The sequence below is a fragment of the Carcharodon carcharias genome, chromosome 12 (genome assembly GCF_017639515.1).
Source record: "Carcharodon carcharias isolate sCarCar2 chromosome 12, sCarCar2.pri, whole genome shotgun sequence".
Classification (NCBI taxonomy): Eukaryota; Metazoa; Chordata; class Chondrichthyes; order Lamniformes; family Lamnidae; genus Carcharodon; species Carcharodon carcharias.
In genome coordinates, this window is record NC_054478.1 from 104,091,444 (window position 1) to 104,110,805 (window position 19,362).

General features: G+C 41.2%; 1 protein-coding gene across 6 annotated transcripts in view; it reads right to left on the bottom strand.

Moving 5' to 3' along the window:
* Positions 1-19,362, bottom strand: part of LOC121284917 (E3 ubiquitin-protein ligase HECW2-like) — a 398,529-nt gene that overhangs the window by 54,162 nt on the left and 325,005 nt on the right. For 5 of the 6 annotated variants that reach the window (XM_041200816.1, XM_041200817.1, XM_041200818.1 and 2 more), the window contains 2 exons: positions 15,376-15,528; positions 7,622-7,720 (listed from right to left, as the gene is read on the bottom strand). In XM_041200816.1, the coding sequence (XP_041056750.1) occupies positions 7,622-7,720; positions 15,376-15,528 (252 nt within the window). Of the gene's footprint in view, positions 1-4,829; positions 4,898-7,621; positions 7,721-15,375; positions 15,529-19,362 lie in introns of those variants that run through there. The other variant, XM_041200819.1, reaches the window with a different exon arrangement.

Genomic DNA, 19,362 nt, shown 5'->3' on the forward strand with positions numbered 1-19,362 from the left:
CCTGTCCAAAATGAGGCAATGCTCACTTTCAATTTGATAAACATGGTCACAGTCAAAAAAAAATTACCTGGAAAAACTCAGCAGGTCTGGCAGCATCGGCGGAGAAGAGCAAAGTTGACGTTTCGAGTCCTCATGACCCTTCAACAGAACTAAATAGAAATAGGAAAGGGGTGAAATATAAGCCAGTTTATTCACCCCTTTCCTATTTCTACTTAGTTCTGTTGAAGGGTCATGAGGACTCGAAATGTCAACTTTGCTCTTCTCCACCGATGCTGCCAGACCTGCTGAGTTTTTCCAGGTATTTCTGTTTTTGTATTGGATTTCCAGCATTCGCAGTTTTTTGTTTTTATGGTCACAGTCAAGTTCCTCATAAGCTCCCCTGTTCTTTGCTCTCCCCTAGTCACCCATGACCTTCCCCCATCACTGTTGACCCCCTGGCATCACCTTTTACCTCCCCATTGTCACCTACCAACATGAAGCCCTTTCTTTCCAGCATGTCCAGGTGAGCGTACACATACGAACATACGAAATAGGAACAGAAGTAGACCATTTGGCCCACTGAGCCTTCTCTGCCATTCAATAAGAACATGGCTGATATGTTTGTATTAATAATTCCACATTCCCATCTACCCCCGATAATCTTTGATTCCCTTACCTAACAAGAATCTATTCAGTCTCCATCTTTAAGGTATTCAATGACCCCACCTCCACTGCCTTCTTGAGGCACAGAGTTCCAAAGTCGTACAACCCTGTGAAAGAAAAAAATTCTTTTCATCTCTATCCTAAAAGGGCAACCCCTAACTTTAAAACAGTGCCCCCCCAATTCTAGACTCACCCACAAAAGGAAACATTATTTCCACATCCACCTTGTGAAGACCGTTCAGGATCTTATATACCTTAATCAAGTCACCCCTCACTCTTCTAAACTTGAGTAGAAACAAGCCCAGCCTGTCCACCCTTTCCTCATAAGACAACACAGTCGTTCCAGGTATCAGTCTAGTAAACCTCCTCTGAACCGCCTCCAATGCATTAACATAATTAAATAAGGAGACCAAAACTGCACACAGTATTCGATATGTGGTCTCACCACTGCCCTGTATAACTGAAGCATAACCTCCTTACTTTTATGTTCAATTCCTCTCGTAATGAAGGATAGCATTCCATTAGCCTTCTTAATTACTTGTTGTACCTGCATACTAACTTTTTGTGACTCATGCACGAGGACACCTAAATCCCTCTGCACCTCAGAATTCTGCAATCGTTCTCCATTTATGTAATACTCTGCTTTTTTATTCTTCCTGCCAAAGTGAACAACTTCACATTTTCCCACATTGTACTCCACCTGCCAGATTTTTGCTAACTCACTAAACCTATCTATATCTGTCTGCAACCTCCCTATGCCCTCTTCACATCATAATTCCTACCTATCTTTGTGTCACTTGTGAATTTAGCTACCATGCCTTTGCTATCCTCATCCAAGTCATTGATAAAAATTGCAAAAAGTCGAGGCCCCAACACAGACCCCTGCAGGATTCCACTCATTACATACTGCCAGTCAGAAAATTACCCACTTATGCATACTCTCTGTTTTCCCCCAGCCAGCATATCTTCTATCCATCTAATATTTTACTCCCATGTTCCCTACCTTCCTGAGAATCCCACGCCATCCACATTGACTTCTCCCGCCTTGTCCTACCCACCCCCAGGGTTGGTGTCTGCCTCCGAATCCCCACCAACCACCCTTGTCATCCCTTCTACCACCACTGTTGCACCATCACCCTCGCACCCTTCCAGCTCACTCCGCCCTCTCAAACTCACTATTCCCCCCTACCACGCCCACCATCATTTTTCTCCCCAGGAGGCAGTCATTGACTCCACAGACCCTCCACTGCATGTTCATCTGGACATTTCCCCCTTACTCCCTCCTCCCCACCGGATGCCTTCCTCCCCCGGACGCCTTCCCCACTCCCAACTCCTTCCTTTACATCTACCTCCCCACTTGCTGCCTTCTCCCGTTATACCCTTCTCCCCCGTACTTACTCCTCCATGCTCCCAACTTCAATGCCCCCTAACCCTGCCCCCAGGTCCATCTTCCTCTCCCACTCACAACTGGACCTTCCTCGCAGATCATCCATAGTTGCCCATGGCCAAGACTGTGATGTTCTGAGGCAGACCCGAGATATCAATGGAGACCTCCCACCTTCCTTAAGTGGCTTCACAGCAGAGTCATGTTAATGAAAATCCACACAGCATGCAATATACAAGTTTCCCCAGGGCCTGGTAGCTGTAGGGCTCCAGCATCTTCTGCTCCTTGGATGTCTGCGATGTGAGCAAGGCCCTAACGGTAAGTCCCGACTTCTGCATGTCACACTAGTCCAGACATGTTCTGGGCCGGCGCGTTTTCTTGCCAGCAAAACGGAAAATGTGTCATGGGGCGACGAGTCCAGTCGGGCCTTACTTTGCATCCCATTAGCGGGATGCAAAGCGGGTTCAAAGCGGGAACCATTGGATGAGCCCATTGTGCTTTCATGCTGGTGTGAAACCAATTTTTGCCCTCCGCGTCATATTGTCTCCTCCCCCCGCCCACAACCCACCCTGACGCCCAATACCAACGGGGCCAGAAAAGTCCAGCCTATGTCTTGCAATTCCTATCAACAGAAACCATCTGCTGGGATGCCCAGCATCACAATATTTCCTGATATTTCAGTAGATGGATTATAAACAAATAATATTTTATGCTTCATAACGCATTTAGGTATAGAATTATCAGATAACTACTCATAGTTTGCCTCACGGGAGGTTAAAATAAAATGCTTGGTTTGATGAAATCAAGAAATGAATTGAGAAACATTTCAAGTATTTATCCAAATCTTTTTTGAAAGTTGTTATTGAATCTGTTTGCACCACCCTTTCGGGCAATGAATTCCAGATCATAATAACTCACTGCATAAACATTTTTTTCCTCACGTTGCCCCTGGCTCTTCTGCCAATTACCCTAAAATTGTGTCCTCTGATTGAACCTTCTGCCACTGAAAACAGTTTCTCCTTATTTATTCTATTAAAACCCTTTGCAATTTTGAGCAACTGTATTAAAATTTCCCTTAATCTTCTCTACTCTAAGAACAACAATACCAGGTTATCTCGTCTCTCCACTTAACCAAAGTCCTATATCCTGGTACCATGATAGCAAATCTCCACATCATTTCTAAGGCTTTGACATTCTTCCTAAAGTATCTAGAGAATTGGACACAATACTCCAAATGGATCCTAACCAGAGATTTATTAAGGTATTGCACAACTTTCTTGCTTTTGTACTCTATGCCTCTGTTTATGCCTTTTGTTTAAAATTAAGTACAAAACATTGTTCTCAGCTTATCCTGCCACCTTCAATGATTGCAATGTTCTGCAACCCCTTTAAAATTGTACCATTTAGTTCATATTACCTCATTCTTCCTACCATAATCAGACTTCCCTGTGTTACATTTCATCGACTATGTGTCTGCTCATTTCACCAGTCTATGTCCTCTTGAAATTTGTTGATACCCTCACTGCTGCATACATTTCAGAGTTTTGTGCCCAAGTCCAGATCATTAGTATGTCAAAAAGAGCAGGGTCCTTATACCTTTTGCTTGTGGGTCACCACTGTATGATTCCCTCCAGAGTGAAGAACAACCGTCCACTGCTACTCTCTGCATTGTGTCTCAGAGCCAGTTCTGTAATCACCCAGTCACTGCCCCTTTAATCCCATAGGTTTCAAATTTACCAACAGGTCTATTGTATGGTACTTTATTGAACATCTTTTAAAAGTCCACATAAACAATATCAATTGATTATTAAGAGGCTAGAGGAATATCTCACAGGGTCCAAATCACCCTTTTAAAAAATTTACCATAGGCCCTGATTTGAAAGGATTCCGTTCTTTTGTGGAAATGCTACATTAATTAACTAATTAACTCTCTTCTTAGCTCTGAAGAGTCATATGGACTCGAAACATTAACTCTGTTTCTCTCTCTATAGATGCTGCCAGATCTGCTGAGTTTTACCAGCATTTTCTGTTTTTATTTCAAAATTTCAGCATCTGCAGTATTTTGCTTTGATATTAACTAACTATTGGAATAAGGGATTTTTAACATTAGCCTATATCCTTGAAGGCTCTCTTTACTTACAGGAAAGATTAAAGAGGCCATTTCAAGACAACTATTCTTTCTTTAATACTTCTTTATGTTATGGAACTATTTCTGTAATTGTTCTGGCATGCATCTTGCCAAATGTGCCCTGTTTATATTCTGGGTTGGTCTGACAATAATGGTACTTGAACATCACTCTGCTTCTGCTTTAGTTGTGTTGGCATCACAGATGAACCCTTCTTACCTTTGCTGTTGGAAGCACTTAAGAAACTGCCTGCCTATGAGGGTTTCAGTGCCTTCAACAAACAATGGCAATGGATCATTCATGTCTGAGGGATGTTTCTAATGACGCCTTGCTGCATTAGGCAGCTCTGTAATGTAAAGGGGATTATAAAAGTGTTCATAGTTAATCATTCTAACAATAGACTCTGATCAAAAGATTCTTCACAGCAGCTTTTAAAAGGACCATAATTATTTCTAATCATTATGCTGTTAGAAAATATCCCTGCAGCCTACATGAAATATGTGTCAAACTGCCTCGCAGGATGTTCATGTAATCTATCAAAATAGTATCATGGAAAGTGAGCTGGATAAATGACCCAATAAATCCAATCAAAAGAGACAACCAACGAGAGAATAGATATAGAAAAGGACTTGTTCTACCTTTTTCAAAGAAGAGAAGTTGGCATTGCACTCTGGGATTCTATAAGGGAAGATTTTGCAAATGATGCCGATTTCAGAGTTCTACAACTGCAACTTCAGCAGAAATTCTGCAGAAACAGTATAAATGGACATGATTGTTGTTTCTCCAGTGTCTCCATTGATTTCCAACTGAAGTTATGGCAGTGTATCAGGAAAGCTCCAATGAAAATGACTATTCATTTATAATCCTCCAGGAAAAATGATCAAATACTGGAGATTTCAAAATATTTAAGTTCCGAGCACAGATGATCCAATTATTTCCAATGGGAGAATCTTCAAGTAAATTAGGAGAAAAATTTAAATTAGGTTCAAGGTTATTTCCTTGCTAGATAATCTGGGATTAGGGACAATCCAACAAAATCATGGATAGTCAAATTTTCAGATCAATAAGAAGCTTGGTCTTCCAAATATATGGAGTGGGGTGAGATGAACTAACGTCATCTGCAGCTTACAATGTGTATTTCTAGGATGATTACACCCATGTGTCCTCATCTGTGATGCTGTCAATGTCATAGTTCAGGATTCTTTGGCTATTTTTCTACTAAAAAGACTTGAACTGGAGCAGTTTATGGCATGTTTTATAATACACTTACCAGAAAGTTAGTAAAGCGGTAGCTGTCTATCATGGGAGAGTTTATGCTTTTACATTAAGTTATGGACCCAGCAAAGTGGGCTACCATAAGAGTGGTCTTCATTTTTATAATAGTATGTGAACAGAAACTATTCTGAACAATTTCTTCTGTCAGGCCCATGTGCTTTTGTCTTCTGTGAAGTAAAGCAACTCAAATATCATAGCTGAATTTTGTGTAGCCTGGTGTTAACTCATTCTGCCTTCAAAGAGATTGGAGGCTTAAGATGGAGAAATCTGATAGAAAGCTCTGGGAAAATCATTGATACATTCTTGGGTCCCACTACCACACTGGTAGATGGAGGATGTACAATTGGACTTCTATAAAAAGCAGACACTCAGATCCTCAAGGGGACACTGACAACATTGAACACAACGGTTCGGATTTTCAGGGAATCGAACCAATTAGAAATGGAGGGTGGGGCCCAGTTCTGGGACTTTCAATCACATTCCCAGAGACAGGGAGCCAGTCCATACCCTGCACTCCTGAGCTGGCTGGTGCCATTGCGGGGGTAGGCATCTCATAGCCCCCCCACAACTTTTGTGGAGTCAGGCTATATTCTGGATGACTCACGGTTCATGACCCATCAGAGGAGCCGTGACCATAGTCTGGATTCAGGAACCCTTTGAAGAAGTAAGTTTAAAAGGTCTTACCCAGGCCCCCCCATGCCACCTCCATGCCCATGTGCCTGTATGCATTACGTACAGAATCAATAAACCATATAACAATGGCAAGTGTTGAAATGCTGAGGGAAAATAAAACATCCATGCAGAAGTCTGCTTTGTAAAGAACTACTGTTTCTATAACCCTATAAAAAAGTCTATCAGACAGGGCCTTTATAGTATCAATAACAGAAGGATTACCCACTTCACACTCAATCTTTTCCAAGTAAATATATATACATTACTAAAGAGATCACAGAAAGAATAAATTATAATAGCCTCATAAAGATGTCAATCAAGCAAAGTAAACACTCTACTTCAGTCTGTCCAAACAGACCCCTAATGCACTAAAGCATTTGTGAGTCTTGGAGCTGAGACAAGCATTCATAAGCAACTTCTCTGGGAATTGTTATCAGCAGAAGATTGCCAGACATCTGGTTCTCTACTTGGGCTCAACATAAATGTTTGGCTGAGCCCCAAATGTTTTGCTGTCCCTTCACAAGGGTGCTTCCGGGGCACTTACAAATGCTACCATCTAATTGCAAGAAGGAATAAATTCTACATATAACGCTCCTTACAATTAAAAGAATAACTCTAGGAAACTGAAAATCCCTGGTCATGTTGTCGGTAGGTGAATGGAAGAATTTTGGGCCAATAGTTATTAAATTGATTATTGCCATCGTTGTTAAATAACTGCTCAAAAATTAGGTGGCATTCTTTGACAAATGTGATCTAAATAATCCTAACATGCCTTGGAAATGCATAAATAGGGGCAAATTTACACACAGAATTTGATGTAAATTCAATGAAGATTTAAGTTATGAACATAATACTGAAAACCAAATCATATTAACATAGTGAGATAATGGGATAAAACCATTTAAAACATCCCAGATTGTATAATTTCCAGTGATTAACTTGTTTGATTGATGAATTCATTAAACCTAACTGCCAGTTTTAAGTCAGAGTATTGTAGTTGGATGGGTCAGGAGGAAATTAAATAGGAGCCAGTGAGTGAAGGCACAAAAGTGGTGACAGTATTGCCAGAGTCTCATCTGTTCAAAATTAACCTTCCTTTTCTCACTTTTGTCTGGTCCATGGCAGCATTTCTGCACATTATAAGATGCAAAATAGTTCCACACTCTTAAGTCTACAACACTGCTTACTAATGTAAATTTCATTGTTATCACTGTTACCTTAATATTCCTTGTTTTGTCTCAAAGGAGTGCATGCTCAATGAAAAATGTGTGCCAACCATAGCAATTGTAACATCAACATTTTCTTGGTTCTAAGACAAACACGTTATCAAGAAGAAAAATCCAAATCTTGCAATAGGTATATATTTAGAGGCATTTTTTGTGGCTGAGAGACTATTTGTGACTGCACTAAGTGTAGATGATGTACACGGGTCAAGGAAGGTAGCGCTTAAACAGTGTAACTGTTTTACATATCAATGTGATGACCATATCAAATAACTTTTCCTCATAGCAGAAATACTTACATTCTAAGGAGGCCCTTGTAAAATGGTCGGGTGAAAAAGGCATCAAGCAGATATTGGTGGATAAGAGCAAGACCAAGGATCCGACCACTGAATCTGAACCTAAAATAAGAATAGGTGCAGATTTAAGTTACTTTTATGTAGTGGCAAATTATACATTACTAGTGTTTTGTTTTGTTAAAGTGTCCCTTCCCATGTTTGAGACTGCTTGCTCATCGACTAGCAATATACTGACAATGCCAACAATCACTTGCATTTATGTAGTGGCTGTGCTTTCAGTTGTTTAGACTCTAAACTCAAGAATTCCCTCCATGAATCTCTCTGCCTCTCTTTCCTCCATTCTAGTCAAAATTCAAAGTTGATCAATTTTTGTATTAACATAAACTGAAATCTTTGTTGGAATATTTAAGGGTGTTGTTCTGACAATTCCTACTTGGCTTTTATCTATTAAGCGTATGGTTCAATTACAAGAGGGTCCTTCAGAACAAACGTTAAACTCTGAAAGATCTGTTTTACAATGGATCCACTTATGATCAATTCTGGTAAAATAAAACAATCACAGCTTTGTGAGGCACTTCCATTAGCAAAACCACTTTCAGTCCCTCTAATGTAAATAGATGTTACATGAAGGCAGCAGACCGTTTACAGCAAATAAGCGCGTTGTTAGTCACTATACTGAATGTATCTAGTAAATCTCTCCTTTTTTAAAATCACAGCTGTATTAAGCATTGTATAATAACCCCTTTGACTTTTCTTACTTGCAATTTTTAGCGCATGGCAAACGTATTACAGATCAGAAATAAATGGAGGCTGACGAGCCTGCCTTGTCTGTGGAGATGGGTCACTGCTAGGTGGCAGTATCTTCACAGAAAAATACATGATCACACCTTCAGAGAGACAGGTAATGAGTTTCATGAAGACTGTTGGCCTGCTGTCAGAAATTGGCAATATTTCTGATAAAAAAATTTAGGACAGCAACATTCTTGCAAGGTATTATGAAATATGGTAAATGCTGCTGGTAATCATGGTGGTGACACTATCACTGCAGAGATATGTTTTTATGATCAGAGATTATGGATAGCAGTAAATCCTGGGGCCGGATTTTACAACACACTCAAAAAAAGCCCACCACACAGCCATAAAGTGATGCTAGAGGGTTGAACAGGCTGAGAGTGAGACTTCCTCCCCTCAGTGGGAGAAAGTCCCGCCCTTGAGAGCTGCCAACCAATCTGATTGGTCGGTAGCTTTTGCCATCCCAGCAATGGCCGAACTGAGCAGTGGGTGCTGCTGGGACTGCTAGTAGGCGCAAGAGGAAGCTAACCATGGTATCCAGACCCAGGTAAGTTGTGGGGCTTGGGTGGGGAGAGATTGGGCAGCCTAGGGAGGAGGCCGAGGGTGGGAGAGCCCGTTTTGGAAAGCAGCCAGAGGAAAACATGGAGGGGTGGAGGAACATCTTGAGGTGGGTGGGGTGTGCACCCGATACGCAAAGGGAATCCCCTGAATGATGTGCCCCCCTTCCTTTACAATTTTTTTTTAAGAACAGCCTGTCAACCCCCACCAACCATTTTATGGCATGGGCAGCGTATTATATAGGTCATTTGTCTTGTTAACAAGCTCAATTCACCTTTAATTATTTAAATAGCAGACGGGCAGCCGATTTCAATGACCACCTGCCTACTGTTTTCTGGGAGACAGTTCAGGGATGGGCAGCAAAGTGTGGACTTGCCACCCCTTATATTTTACGCACTCTTCCCCCGCCAAAAAACACAGCTGGTGGGAGGCCACAAATTCTAGCCCATGGTAATAACCTTATGGGTGGGGCTTCTCCCGTTTAACTGATGAAGCAGCTTCCTGCATTCAGATATCTGGTCCATGAATCTGCATCAGTTAAGGCATTAACCAAACTTAGGCTTCAAAAGTCTACAGATAATAATGCCCAAATGGGACAAATTACCAAGGGGCAAGTGCCTCCACAATAAGAATAACAACATGAGTCAGTTCCTTCAAGAGAGAAGGATTACAATTTGGAAAGGGGAAAGACTGTTGGTTGAAGGAGGAGGGGAGAATTTTTAAAATTTAATTCTCAAGGTGTGGTCATCGTTATCAAGACAGGCATTTCTTTCTCATCACTAGCTACCCTGAGAATTTGACAGTAAGCCTGCTGGCTCAGCCAATTCAATGGGCAGGTAAAAGGCAACCACACTGGTGAGTGACTGTAGCTGCATATAGGTCAGACTGGCTAAGAATAGTAGACTCCCTTCCCTCAAGACACAAGTGAACCAGTTTAAAACAATCTTGACAGCCTCTCAGTAATCTTTACTGATACCAGGTTTTATTTTTATGTAAACTGGATTCAACTTCTCAAACTGCCACAATGGGATTTGAACTCACATTTTCTCCAGACCACAGGATTACTGGACCACACTACCATACATTTTCTTGTTCCCTGAAGGCCTGGGAATTGCCAGGCAAAACCAAGGTTTTTAGTTTTGTCACTATTCAGATTTTCAGGTTACTAAAACTAAAGTCAAATCTTGAATATGCATTCCTGGTATTTATTAACCAGAAAGTTTGTTGACTTATTGTCTGTTCAGTTTATATAATTAAAAAAACACCTTGATTGCCTGTGTATTACACAGGAACATGGAATCCTAGGCACATACATGTTTTCATTCAAGCATCATGAATCTACAAACGGAAATTGTTCTAGTTGCGCAAAAAATATTTTGCATTCTTTTTCAAAAAAAAAAATACTGCATTTTCTCCACAGCTAACTTTCTAAATTTTGGAAGTTGTGCGAGGCAAGAGGACTCCTCATTAATTATTTCCCACATGGCTAGCTTGCCACTGCCGCCTTCTTTGACTTGGCTCTGACAATCATTGATATAATGTCAGATGCTGTAGACTATCAAGGCTGTCAATTAAGAGGATCTGCCTCAGTGAATCTCTGGAAAGCACATCAGGGAGCTGGGAAATGGGCAAATTTATTGTTTAAGATGAGATCCAAAGTAACATTATCCTATAAATACGTTTGATGGTCAGAGACCACAGAAACACAGGGCAAACGAGCATAGGGCTTTTTCACACAGATACATTTGTCTGTCCATTTCAAGACTTCATTTAATACAAAGCATTTAATGCATGGTATTTGAAATCTTTGTACAAATTGTGGACCAGATACTGGTGGTATAAAGGCTACCGGTTTTCTTTTACTAACCTTTTTATACTGTTTTGTGTGCAAAAGCTTGAAAACCTTTGGTGGTTTCTCTCTCAACTGGCAACTCTGCTCTTAATTAACATAAAGCAGCATCTTAAATCATTTCTGATCTGGCTAAGGATAATCTGCATACTAACCTGAAAACTGATGTCCATGTTTTCTTATTTTCCTCACCTCAATTCAAATATTTTATGAGTGAGAAAGAAAGTAAACACTTAAATAAAACACCAAAGTTTATTATAGCAAATAACACCAGAGGGAAAAACACAAAAAGGATCCACAAGAACACAAGAATTAAGAGCAGAAGTAGGCTATTCAGCCCCTGCTCTGGCATTTGATAAGATCGTGGCTGATCTGATTGTGGCCTCAACTCTAATTTCCTGTCTACCCCTTGTAACCTTTAACTCCCTTGTCAATCAGGAATCTATCTAACTCAGCCTTAAAAACATTCAATGACCCTCCCTCCACTGTTCTCTGGAGAAGGAAATTCCACAGAATAACAACCCTCGAGAAAAAAATTCTCATCTCTGTTTTGAAATGGGATACCCCTTATTTTTAAATTATGTCCCCTAGTTCTAGTCTCTCCGATAAGGGGAAACATCCGCTCAGCATCCACACTGTCAAATCCTCTCAGGATTTTATATGTTTCAATAAGATCACCTCTCATTCTTCTAAACTTTAAGGGGTACTTCATAAGATAACTCCTTCATCCCAGGAATCAGCTGATTGAGTCTTCTCTGAACTGCTTCAAATGCAATTATATCCTTTCTTAAGTAAGGAGACAAAAACTGTACACGGTACTCCAGATGGGGCCTAACTAAGGCCCTGCACAACTGTAGCAACACTTCTCTACTTTTATTTTCGATTCCCCTTGTAATAAATGCCAACCAAATTGCCTTCCAAATCACTTGCTGCACCTGCATGCTAACCTTTTGTAAGTCATGTACCAGGACACCCAGATCCCTCTGTACTGCTGAGTTCCATAATCTCTCTTCATTTAAATAATCTACTGCTCTTCTACTTATGCTGCCAGTGGACAAGTTCACATTTTTCTACAGTATGCTCCATCTGCCAAATTTTTGCCCACTCAATTAACCTCTCCAAATTTCTCTGTGGACTCTTTATGTCTTCTTCATAACTAACTCTCCTACCAATCCTTGTGTCATGAGCAAATTTAGCAAGTATACATTTGGCCCTTTCATCCAAGTCATTGATATAGTTTGTAAATAGTTGAGGCCCCAGCACTGATCCCTGTGGCATTCCACTGGTTACAGTTTGCCAACCCAAAAATGACCCATTTATCCCTACTCTCTGCTTCCTGTAATCTAACCAATCCTCTATTCATGCTAACATGTTACCCCCCTACACCATGAGCTCTTATGTTGTGTAGTAAGCTTTGAATTGGCATCTTATCTAAAGTCTTTTGGAAATTGAAGTACACTACATCTCCATGTTGCTTGTTACTTCCACAAAGGCATCTAATATTAGTCAAACATAATTTCCCCTTCACAAAACCATGATCTCATCAAGATTTTCTAACTTCCTTGCTATAACCTCCTTAATAATAGATCCTTTCATTTTCCCTATGACAGATGTTAGGTTAACAGGCCTGTAGTTTCCTGGATCCAAACTATGAGTCTTACAAGAGGTTTAACTTAGTTATTTGTCTATTTTAAATAAATTTTTACTAACTAATTATTATTAACACGTTTAAATTCAGGGCATTTATATACAAGAATCTATGGTCTTAAATTCATTTAACTTCACCTTCAAAGAAATTGGCTTCTGATTCTTGACTATCCTTGGAAAAACAAACTGCTGATTCTCAGACTGACCTTACACACTTGTCAGAAAATTAGAGAATGTGACTCTGACCCCAGTCTACATTTAGCATAACACTTCTGTCCCTCTTGGGATTTCCTTTTATAATCAAAAGGCTTTCAATAGTGTAGTATTCCGGTGCCATCTGGTGGCTACTGGCAGTGTTTCTATCCTTCAAGTGCTGCAGCTGTACGAGGACCTACTTTTAGAGCAGTGTAAATGAAAAGTACTACTTAAAGCAGGGAAAGCCATGCTTTTACTATACATTCTTAAAAGCATATACAGAAACCTGCTCACAACATTCACAATTCTTGTGAACTTTTTAGTATTAGAAGACACCTAAATCAGCTCCTTTTTTAAAATTTTGGAACGGATAGGCAGCCACCTGGGCACAGAAACGCTTAGAAGTTACAAGGAAACAAGCTGTTTGTACAAACTAATATACATCAGCGTTTAACCTTCATATAGTAAAATTATCCTAATCACGCCTATTCACTCTGTTCCCATTTTCCTTTTCCCTTATCCACCTATCCAATCTAATACTGAAGGTTAACATAGTTACTGTCTCAGTTAGACTTGGAAGTGAATTCCACGACCTCAGAACTGTGGAAAGAAGTTTCTCTTGCTCTCTGTTCCAGATGTCTTAGATTAAAAATAAATGCATTGATATAAAAAATACGAGGGGCAGAATTTTTCATCCCGTGGGCGGACGCACACCCAACCCAAATGGGAGTGAAATAGTGCGTGATGATGTCAGGCGAGCGTCCAGACGTCATCGCACACTCGTGATCTATCGGTCAGCGGGTGCGCATGTGAGGTGGCAGCACACCCGCCAATAATTAAGCGGCCTATTAAGGTCCTTAAACAAGTAATTAATTTGTATTTTTCGCTGCCCGCTCAACCATTTGGTTGGCGGGTGGGCAAATAGGCCAGGCGGCCTTTGCATTTTTTACGAATCCTCATCCATGGGTGGGATGAGGTTTCCAACAGTTACTAAAAAAAAATAAAAATTTTTTGACATAATTTTTAACATGTTCCTCTTCATGTGACTGAGTCACATGTGGGGACATGTTTATATCATTTGTAAAAAGTTTTTTTGCGTTTTAAAATTCTTCAGCTCCTTGAGGCAGCTCTGTGCCTTCAGGGAGCTTTCAGTGAGCATTCCCCTGCGCAAGCGCAGACTTCAGCGCTTGCGTTCCTACTGCCCCCACCCTGGCGGCGCTGAGGCTCTTAGCACAAGTTTCAGGCTGGCTGGCCATTAATTGGGGCCCGCCTGCCCGCTGCACCCGTCTGACGAGGGGAAATTCCTGCCCAAGAGCTTTAAAAGAGGTGGAGATGTGGTCTTTTTCACAATGAAAAACTTTTCTTTTCATTGTTGGTGACTTGAACTTGAGGCAGCATTTCTTTCACCTACCTACATTGGCAGCTCCTGCCTCTGATCCTCCTATTGATCCTCCAACCTTGGGAGTCCACCTGCCGTCCTTAATTGGACAGAACTCAGGGAGGCAGTCACTTAATTCCTTCCAGTGGCCCACCACGAGTATCTCCTGGTTCTCAACCTGGAAATTGGCCTGGGGACAGGATCAGGACCCTGGAATGAAACCCAGTCCACTAACTCCAAAAGAGAGATATCCGATTTTTGAACTTAACCCCAGAGGTGTCAATTTTCTGACCCCCACTCCTCTGGAATCAAAGAATTTTGCAGCTCAAAAGGAGACCAATTCTGTTATTGTACTGTGCTGGCTCTCTGAAATTCCAATGTCCACACCCCTTTAAAATATTTATCCACTTCCTCTGAAAAAGCTAATATGGATTCTATGTTAAAATAGAATTCTGACAAAACTTGACATTGTTCTTCCGGGAAAGTACATTTCTGCCCTCTTGTAAATGGCTCTCAGACCCATGGAAATATTTTTTTTTTAAAACCAATTTAGTTGATCCAACGTTCTAGAGTATACCTATCACTTTTCTGATTTAGTATGGTAATTTTTGTCTTTGAAGTTAGTTGTAATTTTGCTTTAAAATCTGCCTGAATCTTAAATGCAAACATTCTAAACCCAATTGCATAAATAACAACTCCAGGTACAAGTTCAAGCTGCTCAAGGGAGAATCACAGTAGAGATGAAATTTGTACACAAGTGGAATTACAGAGACAGGAACAATTAACTGGGAGTGACACAATGAGGGACAAAAATTTAAACAGCTTCAGGAGAATTTGAAATAGAATCTGACCTTGTCAGCAACTTTTGCCAAGGCTGAGGGGCAGGGGATTGAGAAATAGCAAGCCAAGATAAATTGAAATGGTTCTCTAAATGCAGTTTTCAGTCTACAGAGAAATAAAAGTGTAGTCCAGTACCAGACCCTTAACAAAAACAACCAAATATAGTCCAATTTCATTCTGTTACTGTCCATCATAGTTTTTAGCCACTACCATTGGACATGTGGCACTCAAGTGAGTGTTTGCAGCCTCCACCTCAATCTACTTTCACACAACTAACTTCATGCAATTCAATGCACAAGCACCGACAGTACTGAAGAATTCAGCCATTTCCCACTGATTTTGCCAATTAAAGAGAATTTATATATTTTCACAGCAAATTTTGAGTTATAATTTAAAGGGACGGTGTCTTCCAATTGCATCAATAAAATGTTTTGGGGCTCATTTTTACCTTGAAAAATCACTCATAAATCCTGAAGATTTCTTGAGAGAAGCGCTTACCATTCATGGTGGTTGTCTACAAATGCAGACATAGGGCTAATCTGCACTGTATAAGTGTCATTAGCAGAATATTCAAATAAGCCATAATATGGATTGAAGAGTTCTCTGGAGACTAGGAAGAAGAACTCCCGAGAGGGGCCACTGTAATCCAACCTAAAAGAAGAAATATGATTCATTATTTGGTTACTTAGTGACACAAATATTTAAAGCAATTACCTTCATTACATCAGAAGCTTTCCCCTGTTTTTCATTATTGTGACTGTTAATCAGCAGTTTCTTATTTCTCTCGTCAATCACTGTAATAACTTATTCAAGGCAACCTATAAAAGGTGGCATACACATAGCATTGAGCCTCCTTTAGTTTACTTCTCCAATAACTTAATCACATATTAGAATGCTAATGCCTTAAGAGACTGAATTTAAATCTGAATATTCAATAATATTAGAAATAAAGATGCAATGGTAACTGAGGTGGTCTGAATGGGCACAATGTTCCAGCCAGGAGCAATTGCTGAGAAAATGTATTTAATGTGGTGAAGAAAAGATTGGAAGGAATTAAAAGGAATCATATTACCTTAAAAGGTTAGTTAATTTCAATACCAATCACACACTGTACATTTGAAACTAAAACCCTTTATCGCAGCAGTGATTATATGTCAATAAAATTATATTTGAAGATTTAAAGCTTCTTATTTGACTTACTGCTGCAATTCTAAAAAAAAAGTTTTGGATATATCTATAAACAACCGCATGTATACTTGGAAGGATTATGTGCATCAAGCCCATTGGACATGAAAGGAATCAAAACTGTGTACTTCAAGTTTTACTCTTTTTTGCAATTTTTAAAATGGGCTTTTGCTGGACCACAAGATGGCTGCTAGAGGTCACCCGACCACAAGATTGATCACAGTTTCTGGAAAGTTCCATAACCAAAGAATTGCTCTCAGCCTGTTGAATCACGCACCTCATTGTACAATCCTCTTGTAATCAATGAAAACAGAGGAAGTGCAGGCGAGCTGGTTCCCCAATCTGAACTATCACAAAAGAGAGAGATCAAAACTCATTATACCTAGAAGAGATTCTTCATCTTTCTCCTGAGGGGGAAGCATTGGATTCCAGACAGAAGCACAGAACCTGATTGGCACCCCATCCACCACTTTCAACATCCACTCCCTCCACCACCATCACACAGTGGCAGTAGTGTGTACCATCTGCAAGATACAATGCAGCATCTCACCAAGTCTCCTTCGGTAGCATCTACCAAACTCGTGACCTCTGCCACCTCGAAGGAAAGGGGCCAGAGATGCATGGAACACCATCACCTGCAAGTTGGTCTCCAAGCCACACACCATCCTAACTTTGAACTATATCGCTCTTCCTTCACTGTTGCTGGGTCAAAATCCTGGAATTCCCTCCTAACTGCACTGTGGGTGCACCTACACCACAGGGTCTGCAGCGGTTCAAGATGGTAGCTCACCACCACTTTCTCAAGAGCATTTAGGGAAGGGCAATAAAAATGCTGGCCCAGCCAGCAACACCCACATCCCGTGAAAGAATTTTTAAAATCTGTTGTAAAAACATTTATTTCACTAACTACATCAAAGCCAACTAATCCTTTAATACCCTCAAAGGTGTCAATCAAAATGTCTATATTGCCTCCTGCTGAGATAAATGGTTCTAGACCTTTTGAAACTCCACCAAGCATTCATAATGGATTCAGCTATAATAACAAACCATTGCAGCTCACGAACAATGAACCCTACTGAAATTGTAAACACAGATGGCAACATTTTAAGCTACACCAGATAGCCTGTCAATCAAAGAACTCCATGAGCTGGTTGGAGCTTTTTTTTTTAAACCTCTAACTGACAGCTGAAGGTTTTCTTTTCATTTTAAAAGGACTTTGGACATTTAAATTAGCTTATTACACCTGAGATCCCAAGCACAGCAGTAAAACACATCTAACTTACAACACAGCATCTAACAATTGAAACTGAAAGAACAATTTTTTTGTATCTCAAAGCCTGTCAATGAACTAATTCCAGGAGTAAGTGACTTTTTTTGGAGTTCCCCACGTGGAACTGGGGCTGCCCCATGGTCACACCTTCTTTGAGAGGCTGTGAACCATCTCCATTTCTTGAAGGAGCTTGACTCTATAGAATCCAAGGGGGAGTTTAACTTTCCCACTCCCGCAATGCAGCCGACAAGGGCAGGTTTGCTGCGTGTTGGATGACTGCTCACACCCTTATCCAATGGCATTGAAAATTGCCAGAAATTGGGAATGTGTGTGGGAGTTACAGAATCAGGTCCTGCCGGTCATTTTTAAAGGGGTCTCGAATCGTCCCAACTCAGCAAAAATCTGGGTCCACATTTATAAAGTTAAATTTTCACTGTCAGCGAAGTTGTTTGGCACTAATTATAACTTATCAAACCATTAAAAGTACATTTGCCCCTGAATACATCGCCAATAAGCTTTTCTGCCATATTTAGGGGTAAGAACATAAGAAATAGGAACAGGCATAGACCATTCGGCCCCTCGAGTCCCAAGTACTAATCCAAGCTCTAAGCTCATCTGCCTTGCCTGTTATACTTCTTGCATTGAAACAAATGCATTTCAGAGCCCCCAGACCCACTGCCAGTCAATAAGATTGTAGCCGACCTTCTTATATTTCATTTCTACTTTCCCATCTAACACCGATAACCTTTGATTCCCTTGTCTAACAAGAATCTATCTACCCAATTGCAGCTCCTCACAGACCGCATGGATCGGTTGGAGCAGCAGTTGGATGCACTTAGGAGCATTCAGGTGGTGGAAAGCGTCATTGACAGGAGTTTTGCAGGCGTGGTCACACCCAAGGTACAGCCAGATAGATGGGTGACTGCTAGAAGGGGCAGGCAGTCAGTGCAGAAATCCCCTGTGGCTGTCCCCCTCTGTAACAGGTATACCGTTCTGGATACTGTTGGGGGGGATGGCCTATCAGGGGAAATCAACAGCAGTAGTCAGAGTAGTGGCACCACGGCTGTCTCTGTTGTTCAGCTGGGGCCGGGGGGGCGGTCAAAGCACAGAAGAGCAATTGTCATAGGGGACTCTATAGTCAGGGGCTCAGATAGGCGCTTCTGTGGTCGTGAAAGAGATACCAGGATGGTGTGTTGTCTCCCTGGTGCCAGGGTCCAGGATGTCTCTGATTGGGTACAGGACATTCTGAAGGGGGAGGGAGAACAGCCAGAGGTCATGGTACACATTGGTACTAATGACATAGGCTGGAAAAGCAACGAGGTCCTGAAGTGGGAGTTAGGCAGAAAGTTAAAAAACAGGACCTCTAGGGTTGTAATCTCAGGATTACTCCCTGTGCCACGTGCCAGTGAGGCTAGAAATAGGAAGATAGTGCAGCTGAACACGTGGCTGAGCAGATGGTGTAGGAAGGAGCATTTCCGATATCTGGATCATTGGGATCTCTTCCGGGGCAGGTAGGACCTGTACAAGAAGAATGGGTGGCATCTAAACTGGAGGGGCACCAATATCCTGGCTGCGAGGTTTGCTAGTGTCACTCGGTAGGGTTTAAACTAGTATGGCAGGGGGGTTGGAACCAGAGCAATAGGTCAGTAGGGGAAATAAAGGACTGGGAACCAGTGAATATGGCTAGTAGGACTAAGAGAAAGGGCAGGCAGGGATAAATTACTGAACACAGTGGGTCTGGGGGCTCTGAAATGCATTTGTTTCAATGCAAGAAGTATAACAGGCAAGGCAGATGAGCTTAGAGCTTGGATTAGTACTTGGGACTATGATGTTATTGCTATCACAGAGACTTGGTTGAAGGATGGACAGGATTGGCAGGTAAACGATCCAGGATTTAGATGCTTCAGGCAGGATAGAGAGGGATGTAGAAGAGGTGGGGGAGTTGCACTGCTGGTTAAGGGGAATATCACAGCTGTACAACAGGAAGACACCTCGTTGGGCTCATGCAGCGAGGCAATATGGGTAGAGCT